The 16,899-nt window shown below is 40.8% G+C and overlaps 1 protein-coding gene and 1 long non-coding RNA gene across 5 annotated transcripts; one reads left to right on the plus strand and one right to left on the minus strand.

The window, feature by feature from the left end:
* Positions 1 to 1,238: 1,238 nt before the first annotated feature.
* ENPP4 (ectonucleotide pyrophosphatase/phosphodiesterase 4) lies at positions 1,239 to 8,941 on the minus strand. 4 transcript variants are annotated; one of them, XM_082047796.1, is made up of 5 exons: positions 8,800 to 8,921; positions 7,712 to 7,830; positions 6,129 to 6,993; positions 5,027 to 5,197; positions 1,239 to 2,458 (listed from the first exon to the last, which is right to left on the minus strand). In XM_082047796.1, exons 3-5 carry the CDS (start codon positions 6,949 to 6,951, stop codon positions 2,094 to 2,096), a joined length of 1,359 nt encoding a protein of 452 aa, XP_081903922.1. In that variant the 5' UTR covers positions 6,952 to 6,993; positions 7,712 to 7,830; positions 8,800 to 8,921; the 3' UTR covers positions 1,239 to 2,093. The 4 variants fall into 4 exon arrangements, with proteins under 4 accessions (XP_081903922.1, XP_081903924.1, XP_081903921.1 ...); XM_082047798.1 differs by lacking the exon at positions 7,712 to 7,830 and having other exon boundaries at positions 1,239 to 2,455; positions 8,800 to 8,941; XM_082047795.1 differs by lacking the exon at positions 7,712 to 7,830 and having other exon boundaries at positions 8,800 to 8,941.
* Positions 8,933 to 14,092, plus strand: LOC309437405. The gene is made up of 3 exons (XR_014183548.1): positions 8,933 to 8,977; positions 13,110 to 13,165; positions 13,970 to 14,092. It is a non-coding gene; the product is annotated as an uncharacterized lncRNA (long non-coding RNA).
* The last annotated feature ends 2,807 nt before the right edge of the window (positions 14,093 to 16,899 follow it).

Raw genomic sequence — 16,899 nt, forward strand, 5'->3', positions numbered from 1 at the left:
GACAGCTACTTGGGGAAGGAGGAGGAAGGAAAGAACAGAATGGAGCATCTACTGTGCTCATCAGTTTTAGCATCTAGGAAAAAACCAAACAAACAAAACCACCCTTCACAGGTTGAGCCAAGTCTGGCAGAAAGATAAAGATAACTCAGCTGAGCCAAGCCCTCCATGTCTAGATTATACAAAGCATCTCCCAGCACATGTGCCACCCTCAGAGGTGGGCAGCCTTCATTAGCAAAATTACAAGAAACTAACAACTCTCTTCAATGCAGGAATTCAAGCATCCTCCCTTTTTACAGCATCTCTAAGCCTGGGTCCTGCCATGCAAAACAGTCACTCCATCGTTACTCATTAATCTGACCTCTTACTGTTAATTATTTATTTTAAGTCTTCCAACAGGATGAAAAAGTGACGTGTTCAGTCCAGTTATTCTATTATATCAACGATCTAAAATCCAGTCCATTGTCAGCAACAGTTCAGGTTTTTTAGGGGGCTTGAGTCTCTTTGAATTTCAGATTAATCCATAGTAAAGCGTTAGTCAGTGAGTAGAAACTAGTAGATTAAGAAACGGGGGTAGGGGGAAGCAGAACAGGTTAGTTTTTGTGTTGCGTTTTTCATCCGTACATTAAAATCCTCAGAGAGGAAGACAGTTTAGTAAAACTTCCACACATCATTTTTAGAACTCAAATGTATTTTTTTCAGTGGGCAGTTAAAAGGAACCCTTCCCCTCCAAGTCAGTACTTCCTCTCCGCTGGATCAAGAGGTCTGTGGCTAATACCAAACTGCGTTGAACTTCAGCTTGTGAACAAGAAACCACATTGCGCACTCAGCTCTCGCGCTTCAAATTATCAGTTCTTAAAACCATCAAACTTATAGAAAAAGCACTTGGTAACAATAGTTCTCTTTTTGGGTTAGCATTAATGATTTATCCTCACATTGCTTCCTCATTGCAGGATAAGGTACCACTAAGGCTTTCTAAATCAAATTAATTTTTTTATGGCAAGTTACTAGACTCGACCATTAACAAGAAATCAAGAGTACCATTAGCACCATTCACCAGAACTTGGCATCTATACAATTTAAACACTACAGATAGCACATGTCAGAAAACAAATTATATGTTCCCTTGAAACTTCCAGGGTTTAAATAAGAGTTCGGCATCCCTGCTTGATGATTACATGATAAGCATCCAGTTGCTACTTTTTAGCAGGACAGCCTTCAAAGAAAATTATCAGCTGATACACAGGGCAGAACCACCTTTATTACAAAAACACCTTCAGCAGAATTTACACCTACAAAATTTTCACAGGGTTTAGAAGCAGCAATTTTACTACTACAGCCCAAGAAACTGAGTAATCCAAGCATTCTCAGGGTCAAACATCCTTGAGATGAGCAAGTAGTATCATCCAACAATCTGAGTGCAGGAACAGCAGAACCAAGTCATCCACAAACACACGTCTAGAAATGTCAGAGCCACCTGCTGGGTGTTGTAACTGCCAACCCGCACATGTTAGAGCTCAAACCAGAACTGATATGCACCAATTCTTGCCTCACTGGCTTCCGTTTTCCTTCTAACCAATTTCTTGTCATATTGCTGGCTTAGGGTGGAAACAGAAGTATTGGATCTTCTCTATTGCCAAATTTAAGAACAAATCAGAATATACTGTCCAAACAGAGTTAACTTTTAACTTGCATAAAAAGATCCTCTTTCAAACACAGGTACAAGAACACTAAAAGAAGTCAACATTAATTTAAATTTAATACAAAAAAAATTATCATTTAAAAATGCTAAAATTCCCTTAATCTATCCTGGCTAGTTCTTATTCTGGAATTTTATTTTGAAAGTGTTCAAAGGCTTGAGTGAAAAACTAAGCATCCTTATTTTGTTAACTATCTCTTCCAGCAGAAAATCACCTGTTCACCATTTTGTTCTGAAAAAATATTTTTAGAGCACTACTAATCAGGTAGCACAAACAAAAAGATCTGGCTGTACAGTATTTTATTCAGATACTGTTAAAGTGCATCAAAGAATGCCGACCAGTGCAAGTTCAGACTCTTCCTGAAATCACTGTTTACCAAGGGAGGCTCCCTACACGCTATCCGATTAAAGGATCATCATCATCGTATTGTAACTGAAGCCTGGAAAATGGTCGTGGGGAAACTACTCTATTCTTTGAGGTTATTATAATACAGGTTAAAGTGGTCAATATCAGAAAAGCCCCAATAACTATCCCGATAGCTTCTGGAAGATTTATGCACCACTGGTCAGCAAGCAAGCACTTGGTGTTACTGAAAGTGCCATTGTGGGGCTGTGGTGTCAGTCCCAGGATGTGGCACATCATGGGGTAAATGTCAACGTTGTTTATCGTGCTCTGCTTGTAACCCCGATGGAAAGCAGGCCCGCGGGCGGCCAGGAAGGGATGCATGCTTGGGAGAGCGTTGTCATAGCCATGGTCACCTACTGGAGAAAGGCAAAGTTAAGAGTTAACACCTCCGTTTCTGTTTGCATATGGAGAATTCCCCTCCGTATCTCTTCCCCACCCCCCAAAAGGCATACATTTTAACCAAAGACAAATGCAGAACATAAAAGCAGCTGTTGGATCAAACACTGAAGGAACCCAGAGTTCCTTCCCTCTTCCCCAGTCCCCAGAAATCTTTACTGGTCTTCAGCCATATTTCCCCACCCCCCATTATCTCTTTTCCTTTCAATCATCAACATTTTTGGTTTTCTCCTTCCCATTCCTCATGCCAAAGTTGAAAAGGACTTTGCTACTCCACGACAAGTCAGTAGCTGGAATGCAAATTTGTACTTCTCAGATTTTGTACAGATATTTCCACCTTGCAAAGGAGACTCTTGTATTACTTCCCAAAAGCCAAGCACATTCCCCTTGATAGTGTTCAGTTCGAGCACATGAAGTACCCTCAAATCATGTTTATCCAATTAGGTACTTCAGGAGAAGGGGTACCCAAATAGTCAAAAACAAAAAACAGTCAAAGGATCATGATGCCTGTGACAGGCAAACAACCAAACTGTGGCTACAAGGTCCCCAGTACTTGGACATTTGGTAGGTTTTTAAGAAATATTCACTCTGATTCTTGGTAGAATATAAACAGCTAAAAAGCAGCCATAGTTAAATTTCCTAATAACACCCCTGAAAAATCTGTCCAAGACGCCAAAAATTTCTCACAGCACACACAGCACAGCCTGAAGTTTTGAGTTCATTTCTTAGTAACAATTTAGCAAGTCTGCTGCCAGAATTGTCTCCTCAACTGCTTCACCGAAGTTCCTGATGTGAAATGTCAGGATTCCCATTGATGAGGTCACACTCACCACTTCGGTATACTTCCAATATTCCTTTTTAATCTTTTCCACCATTATGCCTTTTATCACCAAGATACTACTGTGCCACATCTTCCTTATTTGTTTTAATGCAGCCCTATGTTTCTTGAGTACATATTTTTTTCCTTCTACCTGCTTGTTTATAAGAAAGCTGGTCCAAGTTCCCTCTCCAGTGAGAGGAACTCTTTACCTTTGAAGTAGGAGGGCTGGTGTTTGCTCAAATTGGGAGGAACACTGCAGGTATTGGTACACTTGCCCATCCTTACGCTGCCACTTTGTCCATGATGACAAGTACAATAAACCCTTAAATAGCCTTTTGGGCTAAAATCTCCCCTGCCAGCTTCTGGGAAGCCTTGGTAAGCAAAGCTGTTTTGAAAAGTGATTCACTTAAAGTGGCACAATGCTGTTAATTCTAAATATACGCTCATTAACTATTTTTAGGTGCCTGAAATTGAATCTAGCTGTAAACAAGAAAGAGACCTCTGTCAAAGAACACAAGCTGCATGTTGTGATATTGAAGGCAATTGTTAACAAATCTGTGGGGAAATAAAACTACAAGTGTACCTTGCATTATAAGCAGTACTTTTGTACAAATAATGAGAAAATTTGAACTGAAATGTGCAGAGGGCAGACAGTAAGAACAGCAAAAGCAGGTGAATCTGGGAGTTTACACCACCCAGCACCCTCTCTCTGACAGCAGTTGTAACTGCAAGTGGGGTCAGCCCTGATGTACCTTGGTATTTAATTTCTATTAATTTCTATTTCTATTAATGGATTTTTCTTCAAGAATTTGTCCAATCACTTTCTGAACATACACACATATACATTTATACATGCAGCCTTTGTCTGCAAGCAGAATTATGGGTTGAACTGTCTTATTATGACAATAATGAAATCTGTCTGGACTTTATTCTTTGAAAGATACTTTTGTGTGACTGTTGCATTTTTTAAGTAAGTTAAACACACCCCTCTTGTGTGCCAAAGAAAAAACCTGCATGTGGAACATCTGGAAATATATATACATAGAAGTACATATACATATATATACACATATGTATTTACGTATGTAATTTGACATTCATAGCATCTAACAGGAAGAAAGCTCATAGCTTAGCAATGCACTGTGTGAAGTAATAACTGATTTGGTTTTTTGTCTTTAAAACATGCTATTTTGTCTTTAAAACATGCTACTTGATGCCCTCTCTGGCTTCTTGACCATGTCTGGCTTCTTTGACCATTATTGTTGCGTCTCTAATTTTAGTATTTCCTCCCCATTGTTTTTTTTCTTAATATGCATACAGGAACATGAAATGTTGTGTCTTGCATTCTTCAATTTATGCTCCTAACTCTCTCTATAGTTTATATACAAGAAGTTAAACCACACCCTTGTGGAAGCCTGATACAGACTGCTAACTTGCTTAAGATAACTCTAAAAGTATCTCTCAGGCTATTAAGTTGAACATGGCAAAGTGTTTTAGCCAACAGAATATCCCCCATCTCTTCCTTATCTGTCAAAACACTCGAGGGTCAGGCTGAGAACATTCTAGAAAATGCTGAGATGTTCCAAAAGACACACAGTGCCAGGTATCCTCTCGCTAAACTAGGACCATCCTACAGATGGCTGGAATCAAAGCACGACAGTTCAGCACCATAAGCCACCAAAAGCACAACTGAGGAAAATACACTCACGTTTTGAAAGTGACTCATTTTGTACAATTGTCCAGCCTTCGTCCGCAACCAGAATGATGGGTTGAATTCTCTTGTTATGACGATAATGAAATCTCTCTGGAATTTCTTCTTTAAGATATACTTTCAAATGATCGTCACATTTTTTCAGTAAGTTATATACATATTTTTCATCTGCCAAGAAAAAAACTGGATGTGAAACACCTGGAAATTCTGTCCTGTTTACTGCAATTATCTGTCATTAAACCCAAGATCCTTATTTTTCAAACCAGTTATTTTTTAAAAAGTAGATATAAAAGGGTTTTTTTCATGCCCATAATGAAATACTACAGGTATCAAGGTGGATTTCACAATTTGCTCACATTTTAAATCAGGCACTTCACAGCTCTGGTTTTGGACCTGCAAGTCAACTTAACCTTCTGTGCTTAGGGGGAGAGGAGGGCAAAATTAAAGCACAGAAATCAAGAGAAAGCAATCCCACACCAAAGTAGTCAGTATTTTATCCAAAGCAGTATGTATTATATTTCGTTACTATATAAATTATTTTGTTCATTAGAATTGCTTCAGTCTGGCCACAGTTGTGGAAACCAAGACCAGCAGTGTCATGATTTAAGATATCCCTGTTAGTAACTACTCCAAGATACAAAAATTAAATTCACAGTATGAAAACTGAAGTTTCATTCACAGAAACAGAAGTGGTAAAACAATCAAAATTGGGACTAGATTTTTAGTTGGAAGTTTAGGCAATGGCATTATTTACTCTGAATAAACATGAGAGTTTATTTCCTGCTCACTGTGAATTACAACCGCATAAGTGAGCAGGCATACTAAGTGCCTATCTAATTTCTCAATCAGCTGTACCACAACGATCTTTACCGCCCATAGCAATTTAACAAGAAACACTCCTTGGCCCGTTGATTAACAAAACAAAATAATTTCTATATAAACAGGTGCTCTTTAGCTTATTCATTAAATTATGTCAAAGCTGTGCAATAAGAACTACACTGGTTTGCAAAAGATGTGAACAGTCTAGCACAGTGTGTAATTTTTAGTAGTAAGATAGAGATTTAATTATCAATATACGACATAAAAACTCAAAACATACTCTGCCTTGGCAGCACTGCAGCAACTGGACTCCTGTCTATCAGAGTGTAGTTGTTGCGACCAATGCATTTGTCCAGGATAATCAGCTTCTTTGGAGAACAGGAGGCCATTCCATGATCACTTGTTATGATGATATTAAGAGTATCCCACAAACCTAATGCCTTCAGTTTATCAGTAAGGAAACCAATATGATTATCCACTTCTTCTAATACTTTGCGCATGTTTTCAGTGTCATCTGGTCCATACTTGTGCCCACTTGCATCTGGTTCTTCCCAGTATAACGTAGCAAAATTGACCACTGGATTAGAGCTGTTCAGCCATGCAACAATTTTTTCCACTCTCTCCTCAAACGTTACTGAAAAGTTATACTTCATAAAGAACTGAGGGGTTGTATTGTTAATTTTTACATCAGTACCGGGCCACATTGCGGCAGCACTTACTCCATTTCCCTGCCATTGATTTGTTACCCAAATTGGAACCGCTTCATTCCACCAGAAGGGATCTGAATCATTGAACTGCGAAAACTTTTTCTTGGCATCCACGTCGTACATGTCATTAGCCACAATGCCGTGGCTTTCTTCATATAAACCTGTCACTATGGTGTAATGGTTTGGGAACGTCTTGGTGATAAACGCATTCGTAACTTCTTTTACAAGCACACCATCCTCAATGAACTCCTGAAGATGAGGAACTTTATAGGTTTCCAAGTAATCAGCCCTGAAGCCATCAAAGGACACAAGGAGCAACCTGGATGTCGAATCACCAGCAGAGTGAGCACAACAAGCGACTATTCCAGAAAAAAGTAATGTTAACATCGAGTTCATTGTTGATGCTTCCAAGCTTTCTCAGCAGGTAATCAGATGCACCTGAAAAATTTAAAAATATAAGGCATGTAACACAAAATAATTCTACTGGAACCAGTATGACTAGCTATACATTATGTAAATCTTCCTTACAGAAGTTAACTGCAAAATAACCAGTCTAAACAACCACTCAAGTCAACAGTGTATTTTCATACTGATTTTAGAAGGTTCTCATGTTATCATAGTTTTCCATATATTAAAACAAATGAGCCATCGGATTTTTTTCCTTCCAGACTAAATGAAATGAATTGTTTTCTCTCTTTTAATCAATTATTTCATCATTCTGTATGTCATAATACAATTCTACATTCCAAGACAGACAATCAGTATTTTTCCTCATGTTCAAGCACAGGGACCTGAACAATTCCAGCTCCACATTTAACAGTCCTGTACAGCTCCAAATCCTTCTTACACATCACTGTTCAGACCAGGAGTTTGTTTTCTACTATAATTATAATTTTTCATTTTCATCCCACCTTTCCTTTTCCAGAGTTTCTACCTTCTTGAGTTACTGGAAGACTTTTATATCTTTCAACATTCCTATTTACTCATTGCTTACTCTATACATAGAACTGCCAGGAGTAACTTCTGGTTTCCTTCTAAGCTATTGTATATCTACCATAACAGTATTTAAACTTGTTCTTCACATATCATATTTCTCTCTCTCTAAAAAAAGTTAAAAATCATTAGTAACCCCAGCTATGAAGGAAGTATTTCTCACCAAGGAATTCGACTATTATGAATGTAAGGTTATGATGTGGAAGCTTTTTTTTTTTCCATTCTAAACCTGTGTGACAGGAGCACTTTGTTCAAGAAGGTCCAGAAGTATCCTATAAACTTCTAAGAAAGAGGAAGCGAAGCACTAGGTTTCACACAAACTTCTGCAGTATTCTTAAAGAGCATATTTACTTATCAAGAAAAGCCCCACTTCACTGAATTTCTCCTTTATCTCACTTGCACAAACTAGGTAAATTCTAGGAAGAACAGCAGGCATCTTCATAACTGTAGTAATATCTTCTGATCCATCTCAACACTATCCCCCAAACTCTTTAAAACTGTGAGTATTAAGGTGAAAGTAGCTTTAACATCAGATAAAGCTTTAGCAGTGAGAGGAACTCAAAGCATGGGAAATCACCCCCCCTGCAACCAACGCTTAAAATGGCTTTAAAAGATAGAAATGTTACAAGAAGGGATCGCCAAAACCAGCATTAAGGTATCTGCTAATACAGAGGGCTTGTACCACACAGGGAAAAAAAAAAAAAAATAAAGAAATGAGATGAGCAATGGAGCAGAGCATCACCTGTTTTAGGTGCTTTAAAAAGCAGAAACAGAGTTTTTCATAGCGCACCAAGGCTTAATGCCACAATATTAACTTTGAAACACTCCAAAGACGCCCAGCATTTGTGTTTTTCCACAGTGTCCCCCCAACTATCAAACACCATCAGCACTGCAGCTGCCTGCTCCTGACCCCCACCACCTTCCAGCCAGAATTCCAAGTCTCTAATTGCTCATTTCTGTAAGAAATTAGTTCTCCTGCCCTTGACAGCTTAAAGCCTTGCCAGTACGAACCCACCCGGCGAACGGGACCGGCCCCGGGACGCGGGAAAACAACCCAGCCCCCTGCCCGACGCAGCCGCCGGCACCTCCTGCCCCTCACCCACCCGCTGAGGGAGGCGGAACCACCCGGCGGGGCGAAGCCCGAGTACAGGGGTCCCTCGAGCAGCGGCGGCCACCACAGCCGCCCCACATAGAACACCTCCCGACACCCCCCGCCGTCCCGTTCCCCGCCGCGGCCCCGCCCCAGCCCACCGTGCGGCCGCGCTGCTGTGCGGGCTGCGCCGGGACGGCACGCACAACGCCTGCGCACCCGCCACCCGCGCAGCGGCAACTGCCATCGGCGGCGCGAGCTCCGTCCCGAGCCGGGCAGTCAGAGCGGAGGGACCTCGTCAGCTCCGCGCGATGCGATTGGCTGAGGGCCCGCTGGCGGGTGCGCTGATTGGTTTGGAGGAGTGGGCGTCGCGCTGTGGGACATGGAGCGGGGGGTGAGGGAGGGCGGTGCAGTGAGAGGGTTGAGGGAGACATGAGCGCTGCGGAGTTGGTGAAGGGATTGGAGTGGGAACCGTATGAGGAGCGGCTGAAGTCACTTGGTTTGTTCAGCCTGGAGACGAGGAGGCTGAGGGGAGAGCTCATGGCGGCCACAGCTTCCTCACAAGGGGAGGAGGAGGGACAGGGCTGAGCTCTTCTCTTTAGTGACCAACAACAGAACCCGAGGGAATGGCAGGAAGATGTGACAGGGGAGGTTCAGGTTGGACATGAGGAAAAGTTTCTTCACCCAGAGAGTGCTTCCTCCTAGAACTTGGAGTTATAGATATCCATTCTCTTCATCGAGAAAGTTTCATTCAGGATAGGATCATAAATGTCATTAGCAACAATACCATGACTTTCTGCATAGAGACCAGTCACCATTGTGTAATGATTAGGATACGTTTTCATTATAAACACATTAGTGACCTGTTTGGCGTGCACACCATTCTCCATGGCGTAGTGAAAATTGGGAGTTGAGACTCTGTAGATGTAATCCCATCGAAATCCATCAAAAGACACCAGCAGCACTCTGGGCTGGGCCGGCTGGAGAGACAGTGCTCTTGGGAGAAATAATAGGAAAATTGCCAGGACTCTCCAATAACAGTTCATGGCTATTCTGGAAGGTATTTTTCCCCTCTTCTGAGGCAACATGGCACCTGCTGAGCAGAGAGAGAAGATTTGTTTGCGTTAACCTGTTTGTCAGAGTCATAACTTAGTTTTAAGAATGAGTAGCTAAAATATTCCTTATGTATTTATACAGCTCACTTTACTAACACTGAGCACTCCAGACATAGGAACGAAACCTGTTACCTATTGGTGGTGAATGACAGAACCCGAGGGAATGGCAGGAAGATGTGCCAGGAGAGGTTCAGGTTGGACATGAGGAAAAGGTTCATCCCCCAGAGGTGCTGGACACTGGAACAGGCTCCCCAGGGAGGTGTCCCGGCCCCAAGCCTGACAGTGTTCAAGAAGAGACTGGACAACATCCTCAGACACATGGAGTGAACTGTGGGGTTGTCCTGTGCAAAACTGATAACTAAACCAATAAGAATGCAAACTTTTACCTTGTCTAAATAAGTAGAACTCTACCGGGAAATTTATTTTAACCACCACTTCTCTGTAGCTGGTGGTTTGGTGGGGTCCTCTTTAGTGTTTGGTTTGTTGTTGGTTCTTTTCGGGGGGAGGGTGTTTTGTTTTCTTTAGGGGATTATTATTTTATTTGCTATTGCTGAATAAAAACAAAACAAAACTAGACCCTCCAAACAAACAAACAAAAAAACCCACCACTGTCAGAAAGGGTCTTTCTCCCTCAAAAAACAACTTTTAGGAGAAGCAAGTTTCTTTAAGGAGCAGGTCACCTGTGCAAGTCCTCTAAGCTGTGCTTTTAAGCTGAGGGAGGAGGAAAACAGGAGTTGGACTCAATGATCCTTGTGGGTCCCTTCCAACTCAGGACATTCTATGATTCTGTGAGGTGAGAGAAGCTGTAGGGAGACATGGGGACTGAGAAGAGCATGGCTGGTGGGGCCTGAGGTGAAGGGGGGCTCTGGGGAGGTAAAGGGAGCTTTGAGAGTGTTCTGTGGGGAGTCCTGAGGTGAGGGGGTTGTAGGGAGCCGTGCGGAGCTGTGTGAGGCACCTGTCCCAAGGAAGGAGGTGCAGTGGGTGTGTGGGTCTTCATGGGAGGCTTGTAAGCCCTCCAGACTGGGACATGGGTGGATTTGCCCCTGAGGTGGGACTGTGAAACCTGCTGGTAAAGAATCAGAGCTCTCTTGGGGTACAGGTTATTTGCTGGGTCTGCTGGGATGCCCTGCAGCTGGGGAAGGACATGGTGGCGTGAGGCAGGGCTGTGATGAGCTGTGTCACTGGGAGATGTCCCATGTTTCCCCAGGATATAACACCTGTATCCCGTCTCCTTTGCAACCCCAGGCTGTGGCCTTTCAAAGGTGTGTTGGTTATCAGCGTGACTGAAGTCTCCTCTGTGACTCCTGCTCCCTTTGGGCCAAACAGCTCTGAAAGCTGACTGTATTCTTTCCTGTTTATGACTTTTTTCTGCTCTTTTGTAACAACATTTTACCCTTAAACTTAGAATATGAGCAGGAAATTGTGAGTGTGTTGTAAGTACTCTGGACACCAGTCCTGTGTACCAGGCAGTGTGACGGATTGAGGTCTGTTTTGGATTCTGCTGTAAATTTGCTTCATAAATTAAGGCAAATAGTGTACATTGCCTTGATTTTCCTTTTTATTATGAGCAGGGATTAGTAATTCTGCAAAACTTGTTGAGTTAATGGTGCTGAATAGCAATGAAATCAGCTCTGTGTAAATAGAGAAAATAGGCGTCTTTTAATAGCACAGAGCAGAAATCATCACACCATTTTAGATTTCATCATAAAAACTGATAAAAAAGTCAGGTCTATATATTAATGACTGCCTTAAGCTGTATCTGAATTTGATTCTGGGTATCCTGCTAGGATGTTTATTCTGAATGTTGCGTAGATTAGAGCTTATTTCTTTCTAATGGCTTTCACATGTGTGAGTTTCTCAGGTTGTTCTACCCGCAGGTGTCAACTGCGGAATGGCTCTTACGTTGTGTTACAATGGGCTGAATAAAGCGACACACCTCTGATTCACCTTGATTTATGGAATGTAATGGGTGTAGCAAAGCACAAGAGGAAAGAGGAAAATAAAAGAAATCCATGTGAGCTAGATAAGACTTTGTGCAGCTATTAACTTGTTATATGTCAAGTTCAAGTCAAGGTCTTGTTGTTTTGTTTTTTTTTTTTTCCTGGTCACACTAATTCAGCTTTGTAAATGTGCACATGGCAGTTGATTATGTGGAAGAGTGAAGTGTCCTTTATGAATTACATTTTGTATTTTTTTTTTTAAATACTTATTACACAGAATGAATTAGAGGTCAAGGGAAAACAGAACAGGTGCAGTCTTTCAGCTAATTTAATCAAATTACAATTGAGATCTTGTTACGAACTTTATGCAGAGATATAGACAAATTTGAAGCTTCAAGGCTCTTTTGCTAACCTAGTTTGGCAACATACATACTCAGCCCTTCAGTCCTAAAAGGTGTGAGTAATCTCGTTTACTCTTTCCCTTGTGCTTTGAAACCTGTTTGTGGTGTTCACCTATTCATGAGTCCAGCCTAATATAATGTGTCCACTTTGACACATCATAAAGGCAGTGTACCAAACAACGCCTACTTTGAACTGGGCTAGCTAACATGTGGCATGTATTTAATCATAGAATCATTTTGGTTGGAAGAGACCCTCAAGATCATTGAGTCAAACCATAACCCAACTCTGGCACTAAACCATGTCCCCAAGAACCTCATCTATGCATCTTTTAAACCCCTTCAGGCATGGTGTCTCTACTGCTTCCTTGGGCAGCCTGTTCTACTGCTTCACAACCCTTTCCATGAAGAAATGTTTCCTAATGTCTGATCTGAACCTTCCCTGGCATGACCTGGGGCCATTTACAGTGTATGCCTACAAGAAATGGGTGTGTTACATGTATACTTACATTAACAGAAGTAAAACTGGGAGCTACCAAGATGTTTTGCCTTTCCTCACCGTAATCTACCTCTATACTGTATTTCACCCCACATTTGTTTGTATCCACTGCAGTTCTTCTAAGGACTAGACTCTATTAAACCCTGCCAGATGCTGTACAAATTTACTGCTGTAGTGGAATTGAGCATTTGTAGCTTGAAAAGCATTGCACATGTTTGTTTGTGTCAGTGGAATTCAGTGAATGACAGAAAGTAAGGGATAGACAACCTCAAAATATTCACAGTATTTGGTTGTGGTTAGTAAAACACTTAATTTCTACCTGGGAAACTATACTCTGCTGTTGGCAGTGTTGTGGAGGGGAAGCAACTCCTTATTTATTCACATGAAAAATAGATGTTGTACATGAATAGTTCAGGTACTTTACATAAGTACTTTCATAGTAAAAAGCAGGGCATTTTCATTACTTAGAGTTAAAATAACTGAATATTGAAAGAGAAATGTTTTTCTGTATTTTTCCAGCTTTTTTCTTTCAGTTTTATCAATGTGACAGAGATACCTGTGATGATTTTTACTAGGTAAGTTTTAGTCATTTCCTGTGTCTTGATGCATTTTTATATGTTTGAGATGAAGAAAAATAGGAAAACATTTCATAAAACCATAAAAGGGCTGAGTGCATAACAGCTGTTAAAATGTATTAGACTTTAAGCTTTTAGTGCCCATTTAATCTGAATAATAGGTTGTATATGGAGGCTATAAACAACATGGGGCTCTTAACCATACTGTTTCTTGAACTGTTTATGGAATTATATCCCTAAAACTGCATGACAGGGTGATACAGAGGAGTGTGGTATCTCTGCCTTCTCCATTTTTGTTACTAGAGCCTCCACTTCAGGCTGGGTTGCTGAGGTTTCTAAGGGTGTTTAGTTTCAGAGGTGTGAGATTTAAAGGCAAACAAAAATTCTTCCTTTGGAGCCACTGAGGCAAATAAAAAGTCAATATTTCTTAGGCTCCCAGGTATTGTAATGGAGTTTTCAACCATGGAGTTGGAGAGCAAACCCAAGTTTTATAAAAGGAACTGGAAGGCCACAAATAAAGGGCTTTGAAACATCCAAATCAAGAATAATTGTATAGGCCCTGCAGCAGGTAAAGCAAGTTTTCAAATGTGTGTTGACAATGATCGCTTCTGGTAATTTTAACAATCAAAAGCTGTTGATAACATGAGAGTTGAGTGTCCTGTTGTGCTCGTTCTTATAGGATCATGTTAGTTTTCTTCATAGTAGTTAGAATCTTTTCTTTTTAGTAGCTAGCACAGTCTTCTGGTTTGGATTTAGTACATGAATAATGTGATAACACTGAACTTCCTATGCTCTTCTTTCCAGTTGCTAAGCTGTGTTTTGGAGTTGGTGTGAAAAGAAAGTGAGAACCCACGAATGTTTTGGCTGTTGCCAAGGAGATCAAGGACTTTCTCAACTGTCCAGCTGCAGGGAGCAGCTGGGAGGGGGAACAGTGGGACAGCACCTAGATTGACATCCAGGCTGGTCAATGAAATATTCCCTACCATTAGTGTCACATTCCATATATATCTTGAGGCAGCTTTTCTGGTTCGTTAGTGTTAGTTTACTAGTCTGCTGTTTTGCCATGTTGGACCTTTTGCTTTTTGCCTTTTTTTTTTTCTCTTGCTGAGTACTCAGGTGCTTTCTTTTCTGGGAATGGCTGTTTGGCATGATCATGTTCAAGCACGAACTGCTGTCCGGATCTCCGCTTGTCTGGGATCAGCTGTACAGGACTGGATTTTGTGAGCAATTGCCTTGTACATCACTTATTACATATATGTAGTTATTATCATAATCATCATAATTATTATTATTTAATTTGATTTTGCTGTCTTATAAAACTGCCCTTATCTCAAACCATGAGTTTCTCCCTTCCCTTTTGATTCTCTCCCCTGTCCCACAGAGGGGGTGGGGGGCAATTGAGTGGCTGCATGGTGGTCCTAGTTGCTAGCTGGGGTTAGACCATGACACCTGTGCAAAATAATTTAGTATCATCATCAAATTTAATGATGTATTGGCTTTAAGTATGCCCTTTATGCTGTCTGTAGCAAAACAAAATTTGGGTGAAGGTGAATCACTGTTATTCCAGTGGGGTCCTGAATTGATGAGCCAGCCCCTCAAGACTGCAGAATCCAGGTCAGTGTTAGTTGAGCAACAAACAGATAACAACATACAATACAGATAAAATTTTCAGCATACCTGTGCAGCTTCTTGTCATTGATAAGGTAGCTGTTCATAGCAGAGTGGTTCTGACGATCTTCTCAGGTATCCAACGGTGACATCCAAAGCCTGGCCACAGTGAACACTCTTGTTCCTCCCTCTCAACCAATTCATTTTCATTTTGAAAAATTGTGGGGAGCTGCTCAGACTCTAAAGACTGCTGTTCTTCAGTCTGTTCCTATTATGTGGGTCTGTTGGACTGCAGAAGGAATCAGTGATTAGCTTAATCTAAATGCTGAACAATAGACAGCTAAATTTAGTATAAACTAGGCTTCTAAAAATGAGACCAAAGAGATCTTACTAGTTGCCTGTAACTTGTGTATCATGTATACTAACTGGATTTTGGTCATATTAATTCTAGTATTTCTTGCTTGAAAAAAAATAAGGTTAGAGTCAATCCGGAAATGTAATCATGAAGTAAAAAGTAAACATTGAAAACAAGGACTTCTGTTGCTCATGTTCTTATATGAATTTTGTTATTTATGGTTTATGTGGTTGTTTGTATTTCTGCAAAGCGAGCAACTCGTGTTATCAGATGACCCACATGGGTACAGATGGTACGTGCAATGGTAAGTGACACAACCTGAATTACAGAACTAACAGCAGGAAGTATTGCTGTTACCAACTGCCACATTAATTCAGCACCTTCTAGATTTGGGAGCAGAGGAATTTAGGCAATAAATGAAACTGGTGATCTCTCTTTTTTGTAATGTTCCATTTTTGTGGCCGTGAGGCTGGGACTGTTGCTCAGAGGGCTTTTCTTTGCTCTTGGAGAGGGGCAGAGGGAAAGAGAACTCAGGTAACTCACATTTCTGACTAATGAATTCCACATGAACTGTGTGTATTTATTTTAAAATAATACTTGTACATTACACTTTTATTCCTTATTTTACCTGTGATATTTTATACCCTCCAGCAGGTGCTGCTGTATCCTGCTAATGTCGTCTTCGTGAAGGAAAAAAATAACAACAAACAACCAAACAAAAAAACCCCCGTCATTTGATTTAATACTATGCAACTGGACTTTGCTCTGTTTTGTGTCATGAATGTGGCCCTGTTCCCTTTTCTTCCTCAAGTTATTCACAAGCAGAGTGACAAAGGAGGGGATTCTTATGATCCAGGCATACTGAATCCTGCAGGCACTCTGTGAAAGAAGGGGTGGACGATTGGTGGGAGTCGCTTATCAAGGCCATGCTCAGAACATGTTGAACAGAAGCAGATAGAAATACATTTTTATTTCTACAAAATGTGAAGAAGTGCAAGTGTGTTCTTAAATGAAAAAAATTTAAAAAGTTATAAAAGTTTCTGTTGGCTCATTGTTTTCGTCCCATTTTCTTGATATTTAGCAATTTAAGCTCATGATTTTAAATAAGTGTTATCATTAGCCTAACACCTAGTCTTGAATGCTGGAAGTTTGCAATGCAGCACATGTTTCAGAGTCTCTTATCTGGGATTTCCACGTGAAGAATAGTGGCTGGGCTACATACAGAAAATGTGAGGAAGAGATGTGCTTTGCTCTGTTTGCTGATGGACCACTTGTGCTGGCAGGAATTTGTGCATGGTAATAGTTGAAATCAGGCCTTGATATGAGTTACATATCTTTGGAGGCCTTGAGTTGCATCATGCCAGAAACACACCCTTGAGCTAAGAGATTTCATCGATCACCTGTTCTTACCTGCGTCTTCGTCCTCTGTTGCTATTCCATGCAGGGAGTTGAAATTCTGCTGTAATGTTTTTCCTGACTGTTACAGTGATTAAACCTGGTTGTGACTATGATTTTCACCCTTTGGGGGTTATCTAGGGGGTGAATCCAAGTTTAATAAGCTGAAGTATTGGTTTACTTTCAATACTTTATTAGTAGTCTAAAATATTCAATGTAAGAATAATGACAGTAAACAACAATCACAAATCTCAGGCAGGCGGCACTTGCTGCTCTACCAGGTGAAATGGCATGTGTTCCTTTGTTGTTCTGTTTGGAGAATCACAGTCTCTTTTGGAATTACAGTCTCTTTTGGGATCACAGTCTTTTTGTCTAA

Source organism: Streptopelia decaocto (assembly GCF_964273445.1).
Source record: "Streptopelia decaocto genome assembly, chromosome: 3".
NCBI classification, from domain to species: domain Eukaryota; kingdom Metazoa; phylum Chordata; class Aves; order Columbiformes; family Columbidae; genus Streptopelia; species Streptopelia decaocto.